The sequence below is a fragment of the Schistocerca nitens genome, chromosome 3, assembly GCF_023898315.1.
Source record: "Schistocerca nitens isolate TAMUIC-IGC-003100 chromosome 3, iqSchNite1.1, whole genome shotgun sequence".
Lineage (NCBI taxonomy): Eukaryota > Metazoa > Arthropoda > Insecta > Orthoptera > Acrididae > Schistocerca > Schistocerca nitens.
In genome coordinates, this window is record NC_064616.1 from 568,023,902 (window position 1) to 568,051,150 (window position 27,249).

Below are 27,249 nucleotides of genomic sequence, written 5' to 3' on the forward strand. Positions count from 1 at the left end.
ATAATTCATATATCACACTACAGTTTCATGTGCTTATTTACAATTTAAATTAACTTAATAAAGTTTTAAAACACCAACAGATAAATAACAGAGCTCAAATTCCATGTATTTCATAAAATTATTTATCACAGACTGTTTAAACAAAGTGCTGCATAATTTTCTCTCAGTACAGAGACAGAGGTTCTCTAATTACTATTATGTGTAAACAAAGACAAAATAGCTTTGCTGAAACATTGAACTGGATGACATTAGCTAATAAAAAATTTTGTACACATCCTAAAGTAGTTCCAGCTTTATATGAATATTTCTTGATTCATACATTCACTATTAGCTGGCATATGTTTCCACAGAAATCAAGCCATATTTAAAAATCTTTTAAATACTTGGTGACAATTTTCTGTGCCATACCATTATGTACTGACAGCACTCTCAAATAAATCAAGTAGTTTCTTGATCGCCTTTCTGGTTATACCATAAGGAATTCAACATATGATAATATTTCAAAATGACACAGTGTGTTGTTTAGAGTGACATGCTTATACAAGGCAGAGAACAATTCCATATTTCAGTCTAACAAATGACAACCATACAAACAATTTTATTGCTATTTTGAATAAAAGAGAAAGAAAGGAAGACTGCCTTTTGACACGTATTTAAACATTTTTTGGAACATTGTTCCAGGAGAAACAGTTATCTCTTAATATCATAAATTATTTCAATACAGACAGTCATGACTGCATTTAAACTGTTTAGTTTTATTTTCAGATGACTGGTTTCAATCTTCTAAGATTCCCCTTCAGATCTTACATTCCTTGATGACTGTAGGAACCTTTGGCTTGCTTGCTTGCTTGGTTGATTGATTGATTAAAGGGACCAAACTACTTCGTCATCAGTCCCTTTTTCCTCAAACAGACAGGTCTGTATGACTGTAGAGCAGAGACAGCCTACCATGCAAAACCCAACCCCAAGGTCTCCAAAAGATCAACAAAGACAAGATAAGGGACAAAAAGAAGAAAGGAGGAAAGGGGAAGAAAGGCAGGCAAGGTGCCCCATCTAGGGAGTAGTCGGAAATCCCTGAAACTGGAGGGCAATGAGGGTAAAACCAAGTCAGCAGCTGAGGCATTGTCTCCTAACACCAGGGGTAGCTAGTTAGGGTAGCCACAGGCTGGCTAGGTTGGGATAGTCCAGCAAAATGTGGACCTCTGTAAAGCTGGAACCACAATGACAGTGGGGCAGGTCCTTGCAATGGAGATGACCACAAATCAGCCAAATATGACTGATGTGGAGCCAGCAAAGGATGGTAGAGTCCTCACGAGAGGCCTCCATGGAGGATGTCGACATATTCGTAGTCTCCTTTATCACTCGTGGTTAGTTTGAGGAAGTCAGAGTGAGCCATTCCATATTCCAGATTCCTGAAACTTGATGGCACAATACTGATCAAAGGTCTGTTCCCAGAATACTGATCTCAAGAGTCAGTTTGATGGTGACCAGTTTGGCCAGACTATCAACGAGTTCATTCCCTGTGATCTTGACGAGGCCTGGGGCCCAGACAAAGGTCACCGAGTGTACACATTGTCTGAGTTCATGCAGGAAATCCGGGATAGCAATGACCAAGGGATGGCAATGGTAAGACTGGTTGAGAGCTTGCAAACTGCTCAAGGAGTCACTGCATATGAGAAAGGACCCTTCAGTGCATGAACAGATATGCTCAAGAGCACGAGAGAGGCAGTGAAAACACTACAGCCAGAACCTTTGGAATGGAGCAGGTCCATCGGAGCACGCGTGGCAGTGTTCTCCATTCCTGCACACACACACACACACACACACACACACACACACACACACACACACACACACACACACACACACACACACACACGTGAAAGTGGTGTGCTGACTCACCTACCAGCTATTATTATCGACACACACACACACACACACACACACACACACACACACACACACGTGAAAGTGGTGTGCTGACTCACCTACCAGCTATTATTATCGGTGACCACATGAAAAAATAAAGTACTATTTATCAGCCATTAGTTTCAACAATGTCTGGCAGAAACCGGGTTTTCATAACTCAGCACCTACCTAAGTTGTTGTTGGGGAGGAGACCAGACAGCGAGATCATCCATCTCATCAGATTAGGGAAGGACCGGGAAGGAAGTCGGCCGTGCCCTTTCAAAGGAACGATCCCAGCATTTGCGTGGAGTGATTTAGGGAAATCACAGAAAACTTAAATCAGGATGGCCAGACATAGAATTGAACTGTCGTCCTCCAGTTTGCGAGTCCAGTGAGCTAACCACTGCGCCACCTCGCTCGGTCCACTTCACCTTCTTCAAATGAATGATGCCAGAACCCACTTTAAGTCACTTAGGGAAACAATGAGAAATCTAAATTTGCATATAGCAAGACAGTAATTTAAACCATTCTTCTCCCAAATGTGGCTCCATTGTTTAAACCAGTGCACCCTCTTGTGTGGTCCATAGAAAAGAGTATCCAAAATACATATTCTGGACAGTTACGGTATTTCAGAGAGAAAGATAATCATTTCAGAGGGTAATTTTTGGGAAAATTTCAATCTTTAAAGTTCATAGAAGTATGCATCCAATTTTCAGTGTGCGTAAATATGGCTGCTGGAATGCAATTAGTGGAGTGCCAATGTCTATGCATAAGTCTGAAATTGAAGACCAATACTCTTTGCTCTAGCATCTGAATTATATTAGACTGCAGTTTCAGGCTGGTTGTGTGGTAATATACATATTTTAAAAAAATTAAACGCGCACACACACAAATACTGAATATCTTGGCTCAGCATGTGACAATGCAGACTTTCTCAGTGTTTTTCACAAATGTACTTTTCTTAGGCTATTAGCCAAGTGATACTACTGGAATTCAGTCTTCATCTGATGACGCAAACAAGAAACTTGTTGAAATGCTGCTTAAAGAGAATGTTGTTACCTGGCTGACAAAACAAAATATTTTCATCGGCTACAATACGGTATTTTAAAGTGGAATTACGCTTGTTATTTCACTTCAGAGTACCAGATTCAGAATATCATTTATGTTTTCAGAAACCTTTAGCAGACTAGCACAATTAGTAGCACACGTATTTCTTCCCGAAATGCAATTGAATAAAATGTCAATAAAGCACAAGTCATTTTGCAGCCAATAGAACATTCCTTCCATTAGCACAAAAACAGCTGCTACATGAATAGGTGTTCCTCTCCCACAAGTAGGTGTGCTTGACAACTGTTTAACTGAGCCTCATATTTTACCAAATCGTCTTACAAGGACCAAGTATGGATACTTTCTATAAACTGAGTTGGCACTTATCTGAAGAGTTTTCCTTAGATTCAAAACTGTGGATGTCATACAGCATTAAAATTAAATACAGGGCATTCACATCTTCAGTACTCAAACTAACAAGGATGATACAGGAGACAAAAAATCATAAAGCAACCATTTATCAGAAACCTATATTGCATGAGCACTGAGAATGCATATGTAATACGTGAGTGGATCAAATAAAAGTTGTTACACTAAATGTTAGTTTATGATATATAGAATGTTGCAACACTGAATTACTAAAAATCGGGTAGCAGTAGTGCCTCCATGACAGTTGCAGGGTCAACATGGAGCACTACACATCGGGGCAAACTGCAAGACATGTACAGAGTGTTCTTTGATGCTCACCTGACAATGATATTCGAGGAGGTACGGCTAGATATCAGGAAGATGAAGTGGTTTCAGCATGATTGGGGCCCAACGCACTTTGCAGAACTAGTCCGAGCAGTAATAACCACTAATTTTGCCAATCGTTGGGGGCTACATGAAAGCCAAAGTGTATTCTACACCTGTTAACTCATAAATAGAACTGGTTGCAAGAATTCTTATGACAGCCACACAAACACAAAACACACCGTGATTTTTCCTGTAAACATGGGACTCGCTGCTACATCAATACTGACCCTGCACTGAGGTTATTGGTGCTCATTTCGAACCTTTATTGTAGTGTAATAGTGATCAGAACAATAAATCAATGAAAAACATTTAGCACTGTTTTATTCTCAATCACACACAATAACTTCCTGCACACTCAGTACTCCAACAACATCTGTTTGTGACACATTGGTTGCTTTACAAAATATATTCATTTTTGTCTCCATCATCATCCCTGTTAATTTGGACACTGAATTTTTGAACACCCTGTATAGAATATTCCACTCATTACAAATCTAAATTCAACAATCCCTGTTTGATAAACCAGTCACACCATTCATGTTCATTTGCCATAAAGTTTTCCAAGATCATTACATTTTCATCTGTTGGGTTGGGTGAGGTGTGAGACTTACAGAAACCTGACAAAAGAAAAATTTATTACTCGCATTATGAACAGTGCTATCCTCATGAGGTTCCCTGAATAGCTAAATATAATCTTGTGAAGAGATCAGGGAAGTTAACTGAAGTTGGTGTTGGATTTATGAAAATTTAATTTGAACTAGTAAGTTATTGCTGTGTTTTCACCAATTTGTGCGCTCTTGATCATTCCCGTAAAATGCTTCATTACACATAACATTAATTCAGCCTACTCTAAGTTAGTGGAAAGTGTACACATTTTATGCCATTTCCAATTTGGTATTTTCCACATTCCTTCTTTCTGAATATTTACCAATCTTCCTCCAACACTGACAGCTTTCAGTGCATTGGCTGCATGTAATTACTGCCCCTCCCCTACTAACTTATGCAGTGCTAATGTTCTTCTGTGCCAAGTTTGTAAAAATCAACTGACACAAAAATATGTGAATTATGCGAACAAAATGCACAAAATATGATCTTTCATTTACGGCATAATCTATGTACTGTAGATGTACAGAACTTCACATACTCACAAAATCATAAAACATTTGGTTCATATGCTCCAAAATCACAACAGAAGATGTCTCATGAACAATATAAAGTGAAGTAACATCAAGCTACACACTTTACTGTCCTAACAGTAGCGAACTCTATCAGTAGGTATAGTTGTTCTGGACACATACTCCAGAAGAACAAATCTAAGATAACATGATTCATCAGATTCATTAATGGGTGATGTTAATTGTAGGTTTAGACAATCAGATTCATTTCGTAACTACAATAGAACCACAAGGAGACCACCTGGCAATTGTATGTATCACATGTAATATTCAGACTCAAATATTGATATCCTATGGCAGTTTGATGTAACTCCAAAAAATTCTCAAGAAAATCAACTTTGAAGACTTCTGAAGAACAGTAATTAACTGAAGCTGTGGCAAATTTGATGACAGGTCACATGGCTAACATTGCAGTGTCACCGAGTGGTAATTGGGCAATCAACGGATTGCTAGTTTGAATCTTGCTATAGCTCCCCCTCAGCCCCAATTCGAATGCCTACATCATTTAAATATGAAATTCATCAAATATGTGAAAATTAACACACATCTAATCACCATTTTTTTATGAGAAACACATGTCTTCTACTTTTTAATTACATATCACACGCACTGAAAATATAAATTCTTGATCATTGATATTTTATAAAAGATTATTAAAATTAAAAAATATCAAAATTTATTTATGATCTTACATGAAATATTGGTAATCAAGAATTTATATTTGCAATGAACACTGGAATTTTGCATGTGATATGTAATTAGGAACAAGAAGATATGCATTTTTCTTAAAAAATAATGATAGGATATGTGTTGGTTAGGATATATTTGATCAGTTTTATATATTAATGTGGAGGTATTCAAACTGGGAGAAAAGAGACCGCAGCAAGAGTCAAACAAGCGATCCAATTGATTATCATTCTCAAATGGCACCAGCTGAGCCATGCTGCCAATCAAGGAATTCGCCATAGTTTTAGGGAATTAAAGTCCCTTGGAAAACTTGAAAGTCAGTTTTCTCAAAAATTTTAGAGAGTTGAATTGACTTACTTTGGAAGATTGACATTAAAAAATTACAAAAATCCAATTTCTGGGTGGCCTCCCTGAGAGATGAATTTCTACATGGAGGAATTCTTCACTTAATCATGAAAGATTCAGTGGATACAGGGAGCAGGTTAGACATCATCATAATGTTTGTAATTAATAACCATACTGACATTGTATGTGCATGGTTTTTTTTTTTTTTTTTTTACAAAATTTTCTTGTGATTGTGTCTTTGTGAACACACCACAATAATAAAATATTGCAACTACAGGTCATTACTCACTGGGATATCTATTCATTCTCTGGGACAATACAAGCCAAAGCTAAGTCATCAAGAAACAAGTCTGTATACGGTTCACAAAATGCTGATTATGAACGTTACAAGCAAAAGAAACTAAAGAATTAAAAGAAAACAAACAGAAATTGTGAGAGTATAAAAAACAAACCCATTACAGAGAAACATTTTCAACTACAGCGAGGTACTCCTGTATGCAACAGAAGCAGTGTGCCACAGGGAGACCTTTTAATTTAGATCTGAAGTCTTGGGGTTTATCACTCTGTTTTTCTAGTTCTGCTGGAGGGTCATTGGAAATGAAACTTTCTGAATAGTGCACATATTTCTGAGCAATGCTTAAGAGAGTGTCATTCACATGCAAATAAAAAAAATGGTTCAAATGGCTCCGAGCACTATGGGACTCAACTGCTGAGGTCATAAGTCCCCTAGAACTTAGAACTACTTAAACCTAACTAACCTAAGGACGTCACACACATCCATGCCTGAGGTAGGATTCGAACCTGTGACTGTGGCAGTCGTGCGGTTCCAGACTGTAGCGCCTAGAACCGCTCGGCCATTCCGGCCAGCCATGCAAATCATTTTTCCATCAAGGGTTCACTGAATGAATATTGCACTTTCTTTTGAATAAGTCAGTTCTGTCAACAACAAACCCCATGAGGGAATATACACTAACAAAGGAGGCAGCTACTTGGGTAGCAGAGTACTTGTGGGAGTACACACGGGTGTTTTTTAAAGCTAGGCAATAGTTTAAGATCCTCTGGTTAACATTCGCCAGTCATTAAATAGAGAGCAAAACTAGATCACGTACAAAGTAGACACATTTCAACTGACAAAACTTTAACTGCAAATTGTCGAAGTAGTCATAAAAAAGTTCCTGAATTTATTGCTCTCCAGAAAAGTTGTCACACTCAAATTATTCTCAAAACCAATAGTGGATGAAACCCAATGTACAAAACTCCAAAATATTTAGTGAGGCATGGAATATTTATCAAAAAGACAGATCAGAACCCAATAGGAAGGGAAGTGTTCATTGCAGTCAATGAAAACATTGTGTCCATCAAGGTGGAAATTGAGTCTAACTGTGAAGTTATCTGGACGCAAGTAACAGGCTTAGGTGAACACAAGTCAGTTGTGTTCTGTGCAACAGAAATTAGTTGTTGGACGTTTTTACTGCCACCTGATTCCACTATGACAAAGAATGTTTACACTCAGTAACATGGAAGTACCCAGCACATGCAACATTAGATGGGGGCAACTTTAACCTACCGAGTATTGACTGGGATGTCTATGGATTCATTACAGCTGTTATGGACAGACAGTCGTGTAAATTAGTCTTGAAAATGTTTTCTGAAATATTTCTTGAGTAGCTCATTTGACAGACTGCACATAATGGAAAGGTTTTAGTCCATGTGGCTACAAACAGACCTGACCTTATCAAAAGTGCCAGTATAGAGACAGGAAGTAGTGGTCATGATGTCATCATAGGAGAGTATTTTTGCTATAAAGAGCAGAGAAGCAGTTTGTGATTAAGCAAGCTGGGATGTTTTTTTTATTTCCCCTCTTGTTTTGTCATCTGCCTCCTTAAAATTCATTTTTTCACTTTTAACATAGGTGAGTATAATCTGCATCTTCATAACAGAGAAAGTTTGGCCCTCAGTTTTAAAGAATATAACACCAGATATATGTAATTGATTTTCTAATTTATTTTGACTATTACTAGTAAGTATCTTTTGTTATAGGGTATATCAGTAATTGTTTCGTAACTTAAATTCTATTGTTGACTTATAAACAAATATAAATTCTGTTTGGTTGTAAATGTTTGGAGGAACAACTAATAGTATTCTTAAAGAACCTATTTGGCGTTTTTTGAAAACATGTAAGCAAAGCCAGCTCTTAATTCCAAAGTAATTTCCAGTAGTAGTAGTAGTAGTAGTAGTAGTAGTAGAAGGGTTTGGTGGGCGCACGACAGCAAGATCTTCAGCGCCCGTTCAGTATCATAGTGAGACGGGTGTCAAGAAAAAAAAAACTCAGAACATTGACATAAAACGGAACATAAAACACGGGGAACAATCATTGAAAAATAGGTGCTCACCCACATCGAAGCATGGGATGAAGCAGGGCGTCAGCAGTAAAACATGGACAACACAGGAAGAAAACGGGAGAGGGAGCTAAAACAATGTAGCAGATGGAAGTGGCTGGCTGACCGCAAGGAAAAAAGGGAGGAGTCAGCCACTCTGCAATACACTAAAACCTCCAGCCTAAAAGTTTAGGCCAGAGTCCAGACACATCACAAAACTTAAAAACCCTAGACACATCATAAAACTTAAAAACCCTAGACACACATGTCTCATCGTTAGCTAAAACACAAGGCAGATCCCCATCAACTAGTGCTTCTGCCCTTGCAGCACGGTAGAAAATGCAGTCTGTTAAAATGTGCTGGACAGAAATGTGCACACCACAAGCATCACAAAATGGAGGATCCTCCCGCTGTAATAAATAGCTATGCGTCAGAGGACAGTGCCCGATCCGAAGACGTGTGAGGGCCACCTCTTCCCGCCTGAGCAACCGGCAGGAGGAACGCCACGGCCGAGTGGTTGACTTTACCGACCGCAGTTTATTGGCCGTCACCGCCAGCCATTCGTCCTCCCACAAATCCATGCACTTCCTGTGGAGTGCAGTGATGACTGACTGCAAGGGGATAGGACACTGGACCACATCCTGCTCTCTGCAGGCCTCCTTGGCAGCCCGATCAGCCTGTTCATTGCCCCATATGCCGACATGACCAGGCACCCAGCAGAAGGATACCTCTTTACCCCGCTGTTGGAGCAAGTACAGTTGGTCATGTATCAGCTGGACCATCTCCTCAGTCGGGTATAGGTTCTGCAGTGATTGTAAGGCACTAAGAGAATCGGAGCAGAGAAGAAATCGATCGCCCCGAACATGATTCATCTGCTCCAGTGCCTTCAGGATCGCGTGGAGCTCCGCTGCGAAAACGGTATATTCAGCAGGGAGGCGAATCCGGGTAACATGATCAGGGAACACCACAGAACAGCCAAGGAAAATCTCCTGTGTGGAGCCATCAGTAAAAACGACAGTGAAACCGTGATGCACATCTAAAATGTTAAAAAACAGAGATTGAAACGCAAAATCAGGTGTGCCATCTTTCTTAAAATTAGTCAAATCTAAAATAAGTTTGGGTCTCCGGAGGAGCCAAGGTGGAGATCTGCTCCAACCGCGATGTAAAACACGAAGACCAGCCATAGACATCGCACCGAGGCAATCCTGTGCGTGAATCCCATAGGGCTGTGTCGCACGTTGCCGGTTATGAAACAATCGTGCCAGAGGAGGCTGAGCAACGGTATGGTATGCAGGGGTGTATGGTGTGGACAAAGTTTTATACGCCTGGCGCACTGTAAGTAGCCGTCGCCGCATATGAAATGGCGGTTCACCAGCCTCTGCACAGAGGCTTGGTATGGGGCTAGTTCGGAATGCCCCAGTGGCCAAACGAAGCCCTTCATGGTGCACAACGTCCAACATCTTTAAGTAAGAAGGCCTCGCAGACCCATACACCGTGCACCCATAATCGAGCCGAGATCGCACAAACGCCCTGTAAAACTGGAGCAGACAAGTCCTGTCAGCTCCCCATGTACTGTGGCTAAGACATTTTAAAATACTTAAAGCCTTAAGTGACCGCCGTTTCAGGTCTTTAAGATGAGGTAACCACGTGAGCTTCGAGTCAAAAATGAGCCCCAGAAATCTCACTGTGTCTTTAAAAGTAAGAATAGTGTCCCTCATCCTCAACTCAGGAAAGGTTAAAATCGAACGAGAACGGTTAAAAAGAACACATACAGACTTCTCGGTGGAAAACTTAAAACCACTCTTCTGCGCCCAGTCATCCAAATGCCTAATCGTAAGTTGCAACTGACGAGTTGTCGTTGCAAGGCTTGAAGAAGAGCAAAACAAAGAGAAATCATCCACAAACAAAGAACACTGGACAGGACTTTTCACTATGGACGTAATGCTATTAATAGCGATGGCAAAGAGAGTCACACTTAAAACGCTACCCTGAGGGACACCGTTCTCCTGCGCAAAGCGATCAGACAGGACATCACCAATTCGGTATCTAAAATATCATGGCGAGAGGAAAGACTGAATAAAAAGAGGAAGACAACCACGAAAACCCCATTCGTGAACCTGCTCCAGGATGAGACGCCTCCAAGTGGTATCGTAGGCCTTCTCGATGTCGAAAAATACACCTAGAAGGTGATGACGGCGTAGGAAAGCTTGGTGTATAGCCACCTCCAGGAGGGCAAGGTTATTGAAGGTGGAACGAAACCTCCTGAACCCACACTGAAATCGACTAAGGAGTTGCCGGGATTCTAACATCCAGACAAGGCAGCGGTTGACCATCCGCTCCAAGGTCTTCCCTATGCAACTAGTGAGTGCAATACTACGGTAGCTACTTGGGCTCGTGCGGTCTTTCCCAGGTTTTAAAAAAGGGATTAAAACTGCCTCACGCCACGCGTCAGGAAAGTGACCCGACGCTCAAATGGCATTAAAAAGTGCGAGGAGTATTTCTCTGTTGCGCATTGTGAGGTGCCATAGCATACTGTAATGGATCCTGTCGTGACCAGGGGATGTGTCACGAGCTCCAGACAATGCAGAATCCAGCTCCCACATAGAAAATGGGCAGTTGTAAACTTCATGAGAGGTGGACTGGAAGTTCAGACTACATCTCTCAGCAACCGCTCTATGGCGCTGGAAACCTGGATCCTGACTGGTTGTTGCAGTAACCGTGGCAAAATACGCTGCCATAGTCTGGGCAATGTCCCGCGGATCCGTGTGGAGAGTGCCGTTAGTCATTACAGCAGCTATGGGGCACCTCCCTCCTCTGCCAGAAATTCTCCTGATGGTCTCCCACACAATGGAACTTTTGGTGGAACGATTAATGGTGTTCAGGAACGTTTGCCATGTCCTCTTCTTGCTCTCACGAATAATGCGGCGACATCTTGCCCTCGCCACCCGAAAGGCTGCAAGATTCTCAGCAGTTGGCCGACACTTGAACCGACACAGAGCCACACGCCTGGTCCTGATTGCAGAGCGGCATTCGGCACTCCACCAAGGCACAGGTGGCCTCTTCCGGTGGCCTGTGGACTGTGGAATGGATGCTGCAGCGGCGTGGTGGACCGTTTTGGTAATATGATCCACCCACACCTCAACATTCGCACAGTGTTCGAATTGGGTCAACTGGCTATAAAGTGTCCAGTCGGCTCCACTGAGCACCCATCGTGGTGGTCTCCTTTCGGGGCCCACGCCATCTGGCAGGTGAATCCAGATTGGGAAATGATCACTGCCGTGCAAGTCAGCAACCACTTCCCAGTGAGCACTGGCGGCAAGAGCTGGAGAGCAAAGTGTGAGGTCAATGGCAGAGAACGACCCAGTCGCCGTGCAGAAATGAGTACTCTGTCCTCCATTGAGCAAGTAGGCACAGGATGACAGGAGAAGCCTCTCAATTGCTCTACCCCTGGGGCAGGTAATTGCAGAGCCCCAAAGCACATTGTGGGCATTAAAATCACCACAAATAATGAATGGCTGGGGGAGCTGTGTAAGAAGGTCGGTGAGGGCCGCTTCATCAAGAGCATCAAGTGGGGGCAAGTAAAGTGAACATACAGTCAATGGATGACGCACGTGCACGGACACAGCGGTGGCCTGTAAAGTCGTCGTAAGTGAGAGAGGCGAGGAGTGGTAGTCCGTCCTGACGAAAATACCTACGCCACCTTTAGCTCTCTCTCCACGCAGGTGGTCCTTTTTGTGGAGTGAATAGCCTCGTATCTCAGGGGAGTATGATGGATGGAAATACGTCTCCTGGAGACAGACACACAGTGGTCTACCCTGAGAGAGTAGATGAAGTTCCTCCACATGCGTCCTGAACCCTTGTAAGTTCCACTGGAGTATGGGAGCCATCTATGTTGGGGGTAGCACCTTCATCCTGTCTCTCCGACGGTGCGGGGAGACCACATCAGGTGGAGGGGCAGGCGTGGGACGAGATGATTGCCCCACACATACATCGTACTCCATCAACTCTGGGGAAGAGTCAGATGAAGGCTAACGTAAAACAACATCTGCATGGTCAGATGGTTTACCACGGGATTTGACCCGCTGTTGCTGCTGTACAGTAGCTTTCTGTGGTTTGGTGGACTTTGGGGGAGCTGATGTGGGAGTGGTAATTGGAGCACTGGGCTTGGGAACAATCTCAGCTGTGGGAGGCGCGAGGGGCTGGACCAAGTTCGCCACTGTACCTTTGTCTGCCGTTCAAGTAGGGGCTACTGGCTCTGAAACACTGGCTGTGTTGCAAGTGCACTGACAGCTGCAGGTGTTAGTGCCAACACTCACCACCTCAGTCTGCGTTGAGGCATCGACTTTTGGAGTAGGCTTCTGTACCAGGGATGCAAAAGATGTAGCAAATGTGGGAGGTTGCATCGACTTATAAATCTTCTTGGCCTCACCATAGGGGATACGCTTGGTTGTTTTTATTTCCTGGACCTTGCATTCCTCTAAAAATATTCGGCAGTCCCTACTCCAAACAGGGTGGTTCCCAGAGCAATTAATACATTTAGGCGGAGACGAGCAACCAACTCCTTCATGAGCACCCTGACCACAGTTTCCACAAGTCGCTTCGCCTTTACAGCCTAAGGTGGTATGCCCAAAATGCTGGCATTTAAAACAGCACATTGGGGTTGGGAAATAAGGCCTCACACTAAGGCGAAGGAACCCAGCTTTAACATGTTCTGGAAGTTTCGTGCTGCTGAAGGTCAGAATAAAGGAGTCGGATTTCACAAGATTGCCATCAACCCTCTTCATGATATGTTGAACATCAACGATACCTTCCGGAGCCCACTCACATTGCAGTTCGTCTTTGGGAATGTCGACTAGATCCCGGCATGTCACCACACCTTTGCTATAATTCAAGGTGCTGTGCAGTTCAGTGTCTATGGCATACTCCCCAAGGCATTTAGCAGCTTGCAGGTTAGTGGCTTGCTGGGAAGTGGAAGTTTCCACGAGCAAGGTCTCATTACGCAAACGCTTCACTGATTTTAAGGAGCCACAGATGCCCTCCACACCCTTTTGTATATAGAAGGGCAAAACCTTCTCAAAACTACCCTCCTTCCATTTTACAATGAGAAACACATTCTGATTACCAGAATGCATTCTGTTACTAAAGACTTGACTTGTCAAAGATGTGCTGCAGTCAGGGGGACTGACTGCACGAGCCCTCTTCAGAGACTGGGTGTTGGAACTTTCCAGCGGCCCACCCTTTCCGCTGGGAGGAGGAAAAGAGGAATTCGAAGGATCCATCTCGGTCCCACGAGCAGCTAGGGAACTAGAAGTCCACCTAGACAGAGCCCCGCGTGCCTAGGTAAGCCTTATACAACTGGGGTGCGGCAGGTGCCCCAGAGGTTGCCCGCTTGCGACTGTTCCACCCCAACAGCCATGCATCTTATAGGCGCGCAGCACACCATAAGATTGAGGGGTTTTTATAGAGGTTTACCGTCCTCGCAATCCAGGCGGTCAAGCCAAGATAACCATTCCCCGCAGCACACAATATTCCACCACCGCGCCATACGGTGGTCGCTGAAGCATGTCCGGGGGTTACGGTGACAGGAGACTGGCGGCGCTGACCAGACCCCAGCTCAGGACCCCGGGGTCGCCAAGCCCGTACTCAGCAAATGAATGCTGAGCCCCTGGGGGCAGTAATTTCCAGTTTCTTCGAAAGTATTGTTTGCATAACTATATTTGTTAATTTCATGATTTAAACAAATAATACGGCTTAACCATTGTAGTAGAAGAAACCGTTAAAAAGACTCAATTTTCTGATGTATGCAGTTAATTGAAAGAGTTAAGTTTTAATTGTAATTTCTGTAAATTAAACATTGAAAAATCTGTAGTTTCAGTGCCTATTATCGTGATGATATATATAAGGGCCCGATTTTTGGTCCTGAAGCAGTCAGTCCACGGCAGAGTTTCAGACAAAGAACCCATATTGGTTAGATCAACAACAATGCACCCACTTAACTGTGAAATAAGTGTAATAAGCGATGTGCTAAAACAATGTCAGTATCTGTTCAATATGTACCATATTATGTGGCAAGAACTGTGTGGTTAGGTTTTAACTGCTCGTAGATGACCAACAGTAAACATTTGTAGCAGTATGTTGATGTTTGCTTGCAACCTATTAATGACACTTATCAAATGTTAAACAATACTGCACTGGCCACATAACTGTGTTTTATTGTGGGGTTGTGAACAATGGAAGTAAAGAACTGTGAAACGCAAATGTGCACCTGTAGGTTACATCATTTAAAGTAGTCAGTGTTGAACTTCCACTCCCCATTATTCAGCCAGTATCGCAATGCAGTACGTCGACACCAAGGACCATCAATCAAGAAATAAAGCAGGCGAACGTCACAAGTTGCTAGCATCCCACTTAGACAGTGAATGGACATCACTCAGTTCCAATACTACAAACGCAGAGGAATTATGGACAAAGTTTAAACCGACTGTAAATCATGCTCTGGAGGAGTACATGCCGAGTAACTTGATAACGAGTGGGAAAGACCCACTGTGATTTAATAACAAAACTTCATACAATACTGAAAAAGCAAAGACTGTTGCACTCCCAGTTCAAAACAGAATGTGTGAATTGTGTCAGGAAAAAGTTAGCAGAAATCTGAGCTTGTAAGGAGGTCAACGAGCAAAGCATACAACAACTTCCACGTCGTACCTTAGCAAAAGATTTTGTCAAAAAACCAAGATAATTTTAGTCCTGCATAAAATTGCAAAGTGGGTCGAATGCTTTTATCCAGAAATTTGTTGACCAGTCTGGTGTAACAATAGAAGACAGCAAAAGGAAAGCTTAAGTTTTTAAATTTAGTGTTTAAGAAATCATTGACACTCGAGAATTATATAAACATACCATCATCTGACAGTTGCATACACTTCCGTGTGGAAGACATAATAATAGGCATCTCTGGCATAGAGTGTCACCTGAAAGAGTTGAAAATAAATAAGTTGCCGGGTCCAGATAGAAGGCTAATTCAGTTTTGCTGAGAGTGCTCCACAGTACCAGCCCCTTACTTAGCTCACATTTATCACTAATCTATCACCCACCACAGCTGCTACTGCATGCCGTGAAATGTAAACACACATCTAATATTTTGATGAGCGACTGAAAACTACTAAATTTAATATTCGAATACACTGCACAAACAACCCAGTAGGTTGTCCTCAATGGCAAATGTTCATCAGAGGCAAGGGTACCACCCAGAATGCCCCAGGGAATCTTGATATAACAACAAAAAATGGCTCTGAGCACTATGGGACTCAATTTCAGAGGCCATTAGTCCCTTAGAACTTAGAACTACTTGAACCTAACTAACCTAAGGACATCACACACATCCATGCCTGAAGCAGGATTCGAACCTGCGACCGTAGCGGTCTCGCGGTTCCAGACTGTAGTGCCTAGAACCGCACGGCCACTCCGACCGGCGATATAACAACACTTATTCTCTACAAAAATAAATTATCTTATTGACAGTGTAAGCAGCAATCTGGAGCTGTTTGCTGATGATGCTGTGGTGTATGGGAAGGTATCATTGTTGAATAGCTGTAGGATGATACAAAATGACTTTGACAAAATTTCTAATTGGTGTGATGAATGGCAGCTTGCTCTAAATGTAGAAAAATTTAAGTTAATGCAGATAAGTAGGGAAAACAATCACGTAATGTTTGAATACAGCACTGATAGTGTGCTGTAGGGATGGCAGTCATCACTGAAATAACCAGTTCTGTTACACTACACGTTCAGTTTAACCTGACTGTTAAAACTGCTCAAAATAAGTAGTTCCTGAAATAAATAATTTTCAGTTTTTACTGCTATTATTTCAGTAAGAAATACAGACTTCAAATAAAAATTGAAACATTCTGATGAAGGGGAAGGAGCAGGAGATTTCAACTGATATGAGCCAGAGACTGCGAAAGAAATCTGTCTCATTGCCTCCTGCAAAGATTGCAAAGGGAAAATGAGTGGTTCAGCAATGGTGACAGCAAAAGGTCACAAGTGGATGAGTTTTCTGCATCGTCATTTTTGGAATGTATCGATTTTTCACCCTGAAGTAAGCACAAAAGTAAGGGTCCAGTTACTATCCCAAGTTAATAGCATGTCAGTAAAACTATATGTATATCAAACAAATTTACCTTCTTTCTCAAGGAGCTTTGCAGATGTTTCCTCTTTATATAATGTCACAACTTTGTTGGGACTACCACTCTTTTTAATCAATGCTGTACCAATTCTTACGGCGATTTGTTGCTACTTTCTAATGGCACTTTTGTTATTAAAATAGCACTGTTCACTTTCCCATTTTTTTTACAAGAACACAATATTTACTTGTTTTTGAAAAAAGTTTTATTTAAAATCTGAAAACTTTAGCACTGAAGCTGTAGCAAATCGATATGTTGGTTTTCTATCTGGTAATTAGTACAAAAAAGAAAAAACTGTTATAACACAGGCCACACAAATACCAAAAAATATTCTACAGTGTTGCTTGACAGTGTCACATCAATTAAATATCTAGGCATAATGTTGCAGATTGGTATGAAACAGAACGAGCACATTAGGGCAGCAGCAGGGAAAGCAAATACTCAACTTCAGTTTATTGGAAGAATTTAAGAAAAGTGTAGATAATCTGTAAAGAAGACAGTGTTTAGAACACTAGCATGACCCATTCTTGAGTATCGCTTATGTGTTTGGGATCCCCACCAGATCGGATTTAAAGAGAATGTGGAAACAATTCACAGCCAAGCTGCCAGATTTTCTACTGGCAGGTTCAATTAACATGTGAGTATTACTAAGATGCTTCTTGAACTCAAATATGAATACCTGGAGGGAAGACAATGTTCTGTTCACGAAGTACCAGTGAGAAAATTAAGAGAACTGGCATTTGAAGCTGACTGCAAAATGAATCTACTGCCACCAACATACATTTCACATAAGGAGCACAAAGGCAATATAAGAGAAATAAGGGCTCTTACAGAGGAATATAAACAATCACTTTACCCATTGCTCTATTTGTGAAAGGAACAGGAAAGGAAATGACTAGTTGTGGTACATGGTACCCTCTGCTATTTGTCATACGTTGGATTGTGGAGAATGTATGCCGGTATAGGTATATGTACAGGGATGCCAGTATTCAAATTCCAAGACATGTGAACAATGGCCTACATGCAGTTCATGAGCTGACACTGCAGATCTGTCTCACTTTCCTTTTCTGGACTACGAATATTCTTGTTGAGTCCACATATTTGCCCCCAAATAATGATATCATATGGGACAGTGTGAAAGCTAGCAAAGTTAACAAGCCTTTGTATTTCAGCATTGGTGACAACTGAGCTTATGCTTATAGTGAAGGCAGCAGTATTCAGTTTCTGCATAAGATCTTGAACATGATACTTTTAAGAAAGCTTTTCATCTGCCCTCAGTCCTGGGAATTTAACATTGTTGACTTCACTGACTGTTTGACCATCTTAAGTCAACAATATTTACAAGAGTTCTGTCAGAAGCTGTATGCAATGTGTTTTGTTGCAATTAAGCATTAATCTGTTCTCTGAAAGCAATGTGCTGATGTTACAAATTACCCTATTAGCAAGATCATTTACATTATATTCGACATCATGCACAATAGCAGTGAAGGATGGAGATGACTGGAGAGAAAGGAAAAACCAGAAATCACAGGATTTGTACAAACTGCTGGGCATTATGGCTATGTATAGGAAGAGGAGACTAAAGGGGTATGGGCATGTTGTGTGTCAAGAAGGCCATATCATCACAGGCAACGGATCGAGGGGAAGACCATGGCTGAGAGGGATTAAGAGGGTCAGAGAGGATACAAATATGATGAAGACTACCTGGAGAAGAATACATGGACCGAGGAAGATGGAGGAGGCTGATTGGTGGGGCCAAAGAGACTGTTTGTGTGGCCAAAAAAAAAAAAAGGTAAATAAGTAAGTAAATTATGTTTAATGGAAGGTAATTGATGTATATCAAGTAAAAGCAATGGGTGCAGAACAGAACTCTGTCAGCACACACTTTACATGACCGAAGTAAGACAAAGCTCTTGTATGTTTGTTGACACTGTCCCCGGAGGACAACCTTCTGCTCCCTACTTTCCTTATATGAAGTGAACATTGTTGAGCTTTACCACAAATTCTATAACGTACCAATTTATGCTAAAGTGCTATGTGGTCTACACTAGTAAATGCTTTTGTTAAATCAACAAACTACTGTCCTCAGCCTACTGTTCAGCTCCACTAGTACCCAACACAAAAAAGAATAAATTTAATTGTCTGTAGATACTCCTTTCTGGGACCAAACTGAGTGTGACAATGAATTATGTGCACCATGAAGTTCCACTGCTCTCTTATAGTTGCATTCTCAATAATTTAATAAAAAACACCGATAATAAAGAAACTGGTCTGTAATTGTCTTCTTCTTCTCTTTCACCTCTTTAAAAACTTGTTTAAGGTACAAGTATTTCAATCTGTCAGGAAACTGACCACATCTGAAATACATTTTGCACAGGTGACAGAACACAAGCAGTATATGGTGCACTGATCTTCATCTTACTACTTGATATTTCATCATACCCACAGGAGTCTTTACTCTTACTGATTTAATAACTGATACAGTTTCATATTTGCTTGTTTCGTGTAACTGCATGTGGTATAATTGTTTCGGGACACCAGCTTTTAAGAGTTATAAAACTTTACAAGTAATGACAAGAAGTGATTACCAAATATTCTACACAACCTGGATGGATTACTAACAGTTTGATTCATTCATGAGAGAACTAATGAGCTGGAAATAGGTACTTTCCCAGCAAAAATCTATTAAAAACATCTCAATTTGTAAGTTATGTAAGTGACAATTCCTTTTTAAATTATATATTTGCTTATTTATTGTTATTTAAACACCACCAAAAGGAACTTATTTTCAGGCCTCTCTTCAGAAATGAGGCCTACAGAAATGTTGATCAAAGATGGTGCCAACAAGCTTGCAGTACTCAAGTAAATGTTTGTCTAAGATTCGACATCATCAAACGCCTGTGCAGGTGTACCATGGTTTCACAGCTAGTTTCTATACTAGTGCAGATTTGAACTTTTAAATTACTACAGAAGTCAGAAACGAGAGTCACAACGAAGAATTTTTACCTGAAACCTGAGAGTTTCATAAAAGCTGTGATTTTTATTGTTACCCTGCCTGCACCTATTTGATGCAGCCACAGTTAATAGTGTCAGTGACTAAGACTTGTTTTGCTTCTTATTAATAGATAATAAATTCAAGGAATCCCCAATAGTGTATTCTCAAGAACAATATGTACCAATCAACCTACAGCCTGCATTGTACGTGCAATGACAATCTGAGAACATGATTTCAACTTCAATTTGAATTCCTTTTTGGATTTAGGACAAATGTGAAAACTACACTAGCTGTGCAGTCACGTGTATCTCAACATGTTCATTTCTGTACACGAGCTGCATTCTGATAAACATTTTCATTTAAAAGTGTTAACGTACTTACATACTAAACATACGCATCTTTCATTCTGTTCCACCTTCAAGGTGAAACTTAGAGGAAGGACAAATGCATGTATAGAGGAAATGTCAGAAAATAACAACTGAGCAAGGATCTTAAAGGGAGTGCCATGGACATTATGGTTAAGAGTGGTCATAATGTTTACATATTTTCAATCCAGGTAATGAGAAATTCAAATATCCAATAACCAAAGGTAGTAACCCAAATTTTTTGCAAAAGCTGGGGCATAATTACATATAAGTGGGATACTTCATTATATTAACAACTACACAGCGGCATTTAATTTATTACTGAGATATTCAGCTTCCAGATCATCTGAGAATATATAATATGTCTACTGTCAAATTCAAGAAACTGATGACAGTGTACACAAAGTAAGAAACAGAAAACATTTTTCAATCAGACTCTGCACTGAACTCATCAACCACATAATAGCCTGCTAATAAATCCAAATGTTTTAAAATATGGGAATTGATAGTTAATGAATGATATTTTTAATTAATTGACAAAAAGAGTTCAACATATCGAGATTGAGCCATAAGCAGCTATATCAAATGTTCCTTGCTTCTAAGCTAGAAAAAAGTTGGAATGATTATCATGAAGCTAGGAGTGCAGCAAAGAAGACAGCTGTGGCAGCAAAACTGGCCCATCTAAGCGAAATGTATGATAAACTTGAAACACCAACTAGAGAGCTTGAAATCTACAGACTTTCAATGCAGCATGATAGACAAACAGTAGACAGAAAAATCCTGTGGAATTAACAATGGAGATGCAAACTTGTTGATGATACAAGTATAGTAATCACACCTGACAAACAAGAATTAACTGATGAAATTGTCAATACTGTCTTTCAGAAAATTACTAAGTGGTTCCTTGTAAACGGACTCTCACTGAATTTTGATAAGACACAGTACATACAGTTCCGTACAGTGAATGGTATGACGCCATTAATAAATATAGACCTTAATCAGAAGCATATAGCTAAGGTAGAATATTCCAAATTTTTAGGTGTGTCCATTTGATGAGAGATTAAATTGGAAGAAACACATTGATGATCTGCTGAAACGTTTGAGTTCAGCTACTTATGCAATAAGGGTCATTGCAAATTTTGGTGATAAACATCTTAGTAAATTAGCTTACTACGCCTATTTTCACTCACTGCTTTCATATGGTATCATATTTTGGGGTAATTCATCACTGAGGAATAAAGTATTTCCAGAATGAGATTTTCAATAAAGTATTTATTGCACAAAAGCGTGTAATCAGAATAATAGCCGGAGTCCACCCAAGATCATCCTGCAGACATTTATTTAAGGATCTTGGGATATTCACAGTAGCTTCTCAGTATATATACTCTCTTATGAAATTTGTTATTAACAACCAAACCCAATTCAAAATTAATAGCAGTGTGCATAACCACAATATTAGGAGAAAGGATGATCTTCACTATTCAAGATTAAATCTAACTTTGGCACAGAAAGGGGTGAATTATACTGCCACTAAAGTCTTTGGTCACTTACCAAATAGTATCAAAAGTCTGGCAGATAACCAACAAGTATTTAAGAAGAAACTAAAAGAATTTCTGAATGACAACTCCTTTTACTCCATACAGGAATTTTTAGATATAAATTAAGAAAAAAAAATTATAAAAAAATTAAAAAAACACAAAAAAAATAAAAAAGTTGTTATATTAACTTAAGTATGTTGTTAAATTAACTTAATTATGTCATGTATTGGAAAATTTGACTCATTCCACATCATTACAAAATATCGTATTCATGATCCATGGAACTAGTATTAATCTAATCTAATCTAATCACCACTAGGAAGAAAGTAGCAGAGTGATGGCAGCAATACTTTGCGAAAATCTGCAATGAGGAGTTTCCACAGGCTTCAGTTCCAGTGTCAATACCTGTACAGGTACCCACTGTACCAATCACCAAGGATGAGGTAGCTGATACTCTGCATAAAATGAAAAATGGAAATGCAGTGGGACCTTCAACTGAATGGCTGACAGTTTTCTTAAACAAAATTGTTGAAGCTGACAGGACTTGGGGTAAAACAGTTCCAACTTTGAAGCAGAAGGGTAACCCAGGTGAATGTAGCAACTACTGCTTGTTACATTTTCTAACACACACAATGGAGATCTTCAGCATCATCGATAAAAGGATCTGACAAATAATCTGTCTCACCACTCTCACCACCAATCAATGTGGATCTGTGATGGGATGTAAGACGACAGATGCTATTTGTGGTGCCCACTTACTGAAAAACACTGAAAAGTCAAGGCAGCTGCACGTTGTTAAAGTATACCGATATGTAATCTGTTTAATTGCACTTTATGGTGCTGAATGCTGAAGTGAAACAGTGACCTGCTGTCATGGAAATAAGGATTCTCAAATGGACATCTGGAGTAACACTGCAGAATCATGTCACATATGATGAGGTTTGTAAATTATGTGAAGGAGCACCAACAGTAGATAAGATGACAAAAAGTCATCTACAATGGTATGGGCATGTTCTTAGAGCACAGGCAACAACAGTGACAGACTGATTTTAGTTTGAAAGGCAAATGATAAATTGCCAGTAAGACAACACAGGAAATGATAGCCTGACATCCTGCATGAAGATTTCAAAATCTCATGCTTGCACCCTGACCAGACACAAGATCAGATAAAATGGTGAAAGACAGCCAAAACCGTGGACCCTGATAGCATGAAGGACAAATGCTAAGGAAGAAGGATAATATTTCACATGAGGGTGGTGCATGCCTAAACAGGTGTCTAATGTTGAGTACTGCCCATTTTCTAACTGTAGGTTCACCCAAGCAACACTTATGATTCCTTAACTGAAGTCCCTGTCTGCTCTGGCAACAGATCTTTCTGTACCTGATATTCCACTCTTATTGCCACACCAGTCAGGTGGCAGGGTCCACTGTTTTGCCAGTATGTCACCATTTTATGCTATCTTGTGTCTGGTAAGGGTGCACGCACGAGATCTTCATGCAAGGTGTCTAGCTATCACTTCCTGTGTCATCCCACCAGCCATTTACCATTTACTCTTCAAACTAAAACCAATCTTTGTCTCTATTGTTGTATCTGCTCTAAGAACATGCCCATGCCATTGACCATGTTAATAAATGTAAAGCTTCTCTTACAATAATTAGCAGCAATGAAAGCAAAATTTGAAAAAAGTCTTATTTTCAAATATGCATCACAAAATCCAGTTTTACACCAACTGCAATTTATTTTCTATGAAAGCTTTGTGTCTTTTTATGTTATTGTTGATCATTAGTATCAAATTCAATACCACTGTAAATTTACAATAAGAATTGCATATGTGGTTCAGGTTACAGTAAGTAAAGCAGTCACCAAACCGAAGACTGTTTTGAACACCACTGTGCTTTAATAGGCACAGTCTTGTTGGAGGTGGTATGCCATTGGCTTCATCCAACCTCTGAACTGACTTACCCAGACAATTATAGGGGAACCTACAGTTTAATGTGAATTCTGAATCACAGTGCAACTCAGCATTTTCACATCTACAAACAATGCCAGAGGTTACAGCAGCAATAAGTGACACATAAAAATCCTAGGAGTGACTGGAGATTGAACCTCAGACCTTTGGATTTGTAATCTGGTACTGAGTCACCAAGGTATAACAGTAATAATGAAATTATTGGTGTCTGGAAACACACCAGTTTTCTTACAAAAGGACAAAACTGGACAGTGGTATTGCTGAAACACCAACTCTACATGCTTATGCACATGAAATGAAGGTAAATGTGCCTAGGGACTGTTGCAATCTAGTTAAAAAATTTAATGAGTACTCTACCTTCATAAACTATGAGATACTATCAGAAAAAGTAAATGTACATCGGAAACAAAAGGATACAGTTGTTCAGAAAGTTTGTATATCCGTGTCATGAACTTGCTCAGCTCTTCACATTTAGCCATGAGCTGGTACATCAACTAAAACATTACAGAAAGCAAATAAATAAAACAGAGGAATTCAGGCAAACAATAGTATAGAAATTTTAGAATACCAGTTCAAAGTAATGTTGGAGACACAGAGCACATGCACTTTAACACTTGGCTCAAATAGTTTAAATAGCATATTATTTGCTAACAGAATACTTGATTAACATCACTTCTTTATGAATGAACTTCCTTTTCTATGCTGTCATTCTATTTCTTCCCCCTTTCATCTTTCACAGTTGTGGAGTGAACTGAACTATGCAATTGAGAACTACACAACTGACAACTAAACAATATAACTATGACAAAATATTATAGACAACAATTTTTTTAACTTACCTTAATATTTGAATCAACAGCATCACATGTTTTGCAAACGGCATCTCTGTATGTTTCCAGACACTCAACTGTAATAGCTGATACCTATAACAAAAGGGACAGATATTCATTCCATAATTACTCTGGACTTCCGTGTTTAAGACAAATAAAGAAGCACAAATGTGTTCAATAGGTATACCAACACTGTGCAAAATCCCTGCTAGGTTTTCTGTTAGGGTATCGACAGATGTAGCTAACCTCCTCACTTCCTGCTCCAAATCATTTAGAACATTGGGATCAACAGAAGGAAGCTGTGGCATTAATGCTTGTCTATAAAGACAAGGAGTTGAAATCCGCGATCCAGGAAACGGAGGCGTATCTGTAACGTTTACAGTTACCACAAATATCAGCGATGGAAGTTACAGTAGGTCTACTGACAACACACATTAGCACTTTCAGTGTTAGAAAAGAACGCTAAAATGTAATACATACCACCTTTCTTTGTAATAGGACTTGAGAGCTTTATTTTGGTTTCCAGGTCTTCTGCAACGAATAACACCATATCACCTTCCGTAGTAACAGTGCCCTCCAAATGCAAATCCTGCAATGTCTTATGAATAGACTGTACATTCTTTTTCTGCAACGCGGAACTCTCAGCACACCTCTGTAGCTCCAGCTTGTCAGGTCTTTTATTATCGCTGTCCTGCGGCTCAAACCTTGCACCCTCCGAGTCACTTTTCTTCTTGCAAGCCATTTCGTCTGAGCACGGAGATCCACCAAACGAGCGATTTTCAAAAATTGAAGCATCTGGAGGTGACGTTAGCGAATCGAATGATATTTCTGAATACGAAGCTGTCATCTCGTGCAGCTGAGAAAACGAAAGAAGAGAAATTTCATTCATTAACATATTCATACAGGCAATAATTCGTTCATATGTAGCCACAAAAATCTTACCCGATCATCATACATATCAATTGTAGAAACTTCTTCGTTTCTTGGTGATATGTGTTCCAATTTGTTGGATAATTCTGTAGCAAATTCCGGATTAAAAGTTCCGAAATCATTTTCGCATGGAGAAACTTCATCTTTCCGTTTTTCTGGAAATGTTGCCATGGCTGTCCTATCACTTTTACTCAGCGCGTCATGTAACAAGTAAATCACAGCTGACACAAATAAACAGCCTAAGCGTCTGCAAAACACGCCGCTCAACAAATGACTGTTCCCTGCGCTTGCATCTTTGACCAGAGATGTTCTGTTCCAAAATAGAAAAGCCCGCACTGATGTGTGGCTGTGTGAATACTAGTATGCCAACGAGTGGGTTCGCTCCTTTCAAAATTGCACGAGCAAGACCGTTTAGCTTTCCTCATGGAAGTTTTCTTGGCTTTCACGCTCCATCGTAGATTAAATACACTTTTTATTGCATAGATCGATAGTGAGCATATACTCATGAATGTATAACATATCACAGAGGAGGGTCAAATGGCAACTACCCGTCTGTGCACGCAATAACTCGCTACAAATCTCGCGCGCGCACGCACGCACGCACGCACGCACACACACACACACACACACACACACACACACACACACTCTCTCTCTCTCTCTCTCTCTCTCTCTCTCTATCTATCTATCTATACAGTTTCAGTCTACAGCTGGCCCGTCAACTGTCAGTCTAAAGCCCGGTCCACACGCAACGATCCGTCTGCGCAGACATCGGCGCAGATGTCTGTACATGCAAAAGATCGCTGCAAATGTGGTGTGTTCACACGACGCAAACCCCAATCTACTACTCGCCCGCCATCTGTCGGTGTAGAAAAGAAATATCAGTGGCAAACGACTACGCTCCCCGTAAACGACAAAAATTTAATTCAGTTATTTTGAAATATAGAAATGGAGGAATTTCTGTTCCGGTCTGTGTTCGCAACTTGTGTTGCAAAAAACATTAAGACCAACCGCAGGAAACAGAGAAAGCGGTCAAAATGGTGTAGACAGTGGCTGCTAAAGTGAAAGCAGGTTTCTCACGTACATTTAGTGCGAGAGTTGCAGGGCGAACCTGTTTTGTTTCACATTACTTCGTGTTCCATTCCCTGGCACATTGACACTCCAATTTCATCTTCAATTGTACTCTTGCTTGGTCTTGGCGTTTCTTGATCACTAAGAAAGCCAAGCAGATCAAAATACCATAACATTCGCTGGTATACTTGATCTACTCTTACACCAGATCTTCTAGATTTCTGAACTTTGGATAACTCTTTTCGGTAAACAGTTGGCTGACAGACTTAATTTACTTGACTTGCCTTCATGAATCATCCTTCAGGAGAGCGTACATAGCTTCAAATGTGTTGGGTATTATTTTACTCAATGCTTGTTTCGATATTGCAGTTGAAAATTCCAAATCCTTGTAGCTCCTTCCTGTTGCTAGGAATCTTAATGTTACCGCTAGCCGTTCATGAGGAGAAATTGCCCTTCTCCATACAAGTATTTTTTTCTCATAATATGAGGGGTTACAAGCTTTAAGAGATAATTATAAGTTTCGACATCCATCCGCAAATAATTTCGCCAGTTCGCAACGAATTTTTTTTATTACCGTTTCTCTGTTTGCCGAGGCGCCAACTGCCCGCAATTTTTCAATTAGAGCATTGTATGCTGCTGTCTTTTTGTCTCGGTCACAATATTCTTTACTTTTAATCTTCCACAAACATGGGTGGTTTCTATAAATTTCAATGAATTCACTTACAAACTCTCGAGAACACTGACGAGTATCAGCCATTTTAATGCCCTGTGCGCACAAATACACTCCTGGAAACTGAAATAAGAACACCGTGAATTCATTGTCCCAGGAAGGGGAAACTTTATTGACACATTCCTGGGGTCAGATACATCACATGATCACACTGACAGAACCACAGGCACATAGACACAGGCAACAGAGCATGCACAATGTCGGCACTAGTACAGTGTATATCCACCTTTCGCAGCAATGCAGGCTGCTATTCTCCCATGGAGACGATCGTAGAGATGCTGGATGTAGTCCTGTGGAACGGCTTG

The 27,249-nt window shown here is 40.5% G+C and overlaps 1 protein-coding gene across 1 annotated transcript; it reads right to left on the bottom strand.

Annotated features, from left to right (window-relative positions):
* Positions 1-63: 63 nt before the first annotated feature.
* Positions 64-25,605, bottom strand: LOC126249660 (uncharacterized). The gene is made up of 6 exons (XM_049951340.1): positions 25,156-25,605; positions 24,694-25,069; positions 24,405-24,580; positions 24,223-24,306; positions 23,801-23,877; positions 64-462 (listed from the first exon to the last, which is right to left on the bottom strand). The coding sequence occupies exons 1-6, from the start codon at positions 25,312-25,314 to the stop codon at positions 411-413; spliced, it is 924 nt and encodes a 307-aa protein (XP_049807297.1). The 5' UTR covers positions 25,315-25,605; the 3' UTR covers positions 64-410.
* Between the last annotated feature and the right edge of the window lie 1,644 nt (positions 25,606-27,249).

What these genes read in the sequence shown, in the direction of transcription:
- LOC126249660 (XM_049951340.1), bottom strand. Translation starts at nt 25,314, where the DNA reads ATGGCAACATTTCCAGAAAAACGGAAAGATGAAGTTTCTCCATGCGAA. An exon ending in TCCTATTACAAAGAAAGGTG is followed by an intron (nt 24,581 to 24,693) that starts GTATGTATTACA and finishes TAAACGTTACAG; the next exon opens with ATACGCCTCCGTTTCCTGGA. An exon ending in TACAAACTTTCTGAACAACT is followed by an intron (nt 463 to 23,800) that starts GTATCCTTTTGT and finishes TGGTATAACCAG; the next exon opens with AAAGGCGATCAAGAAACTAC.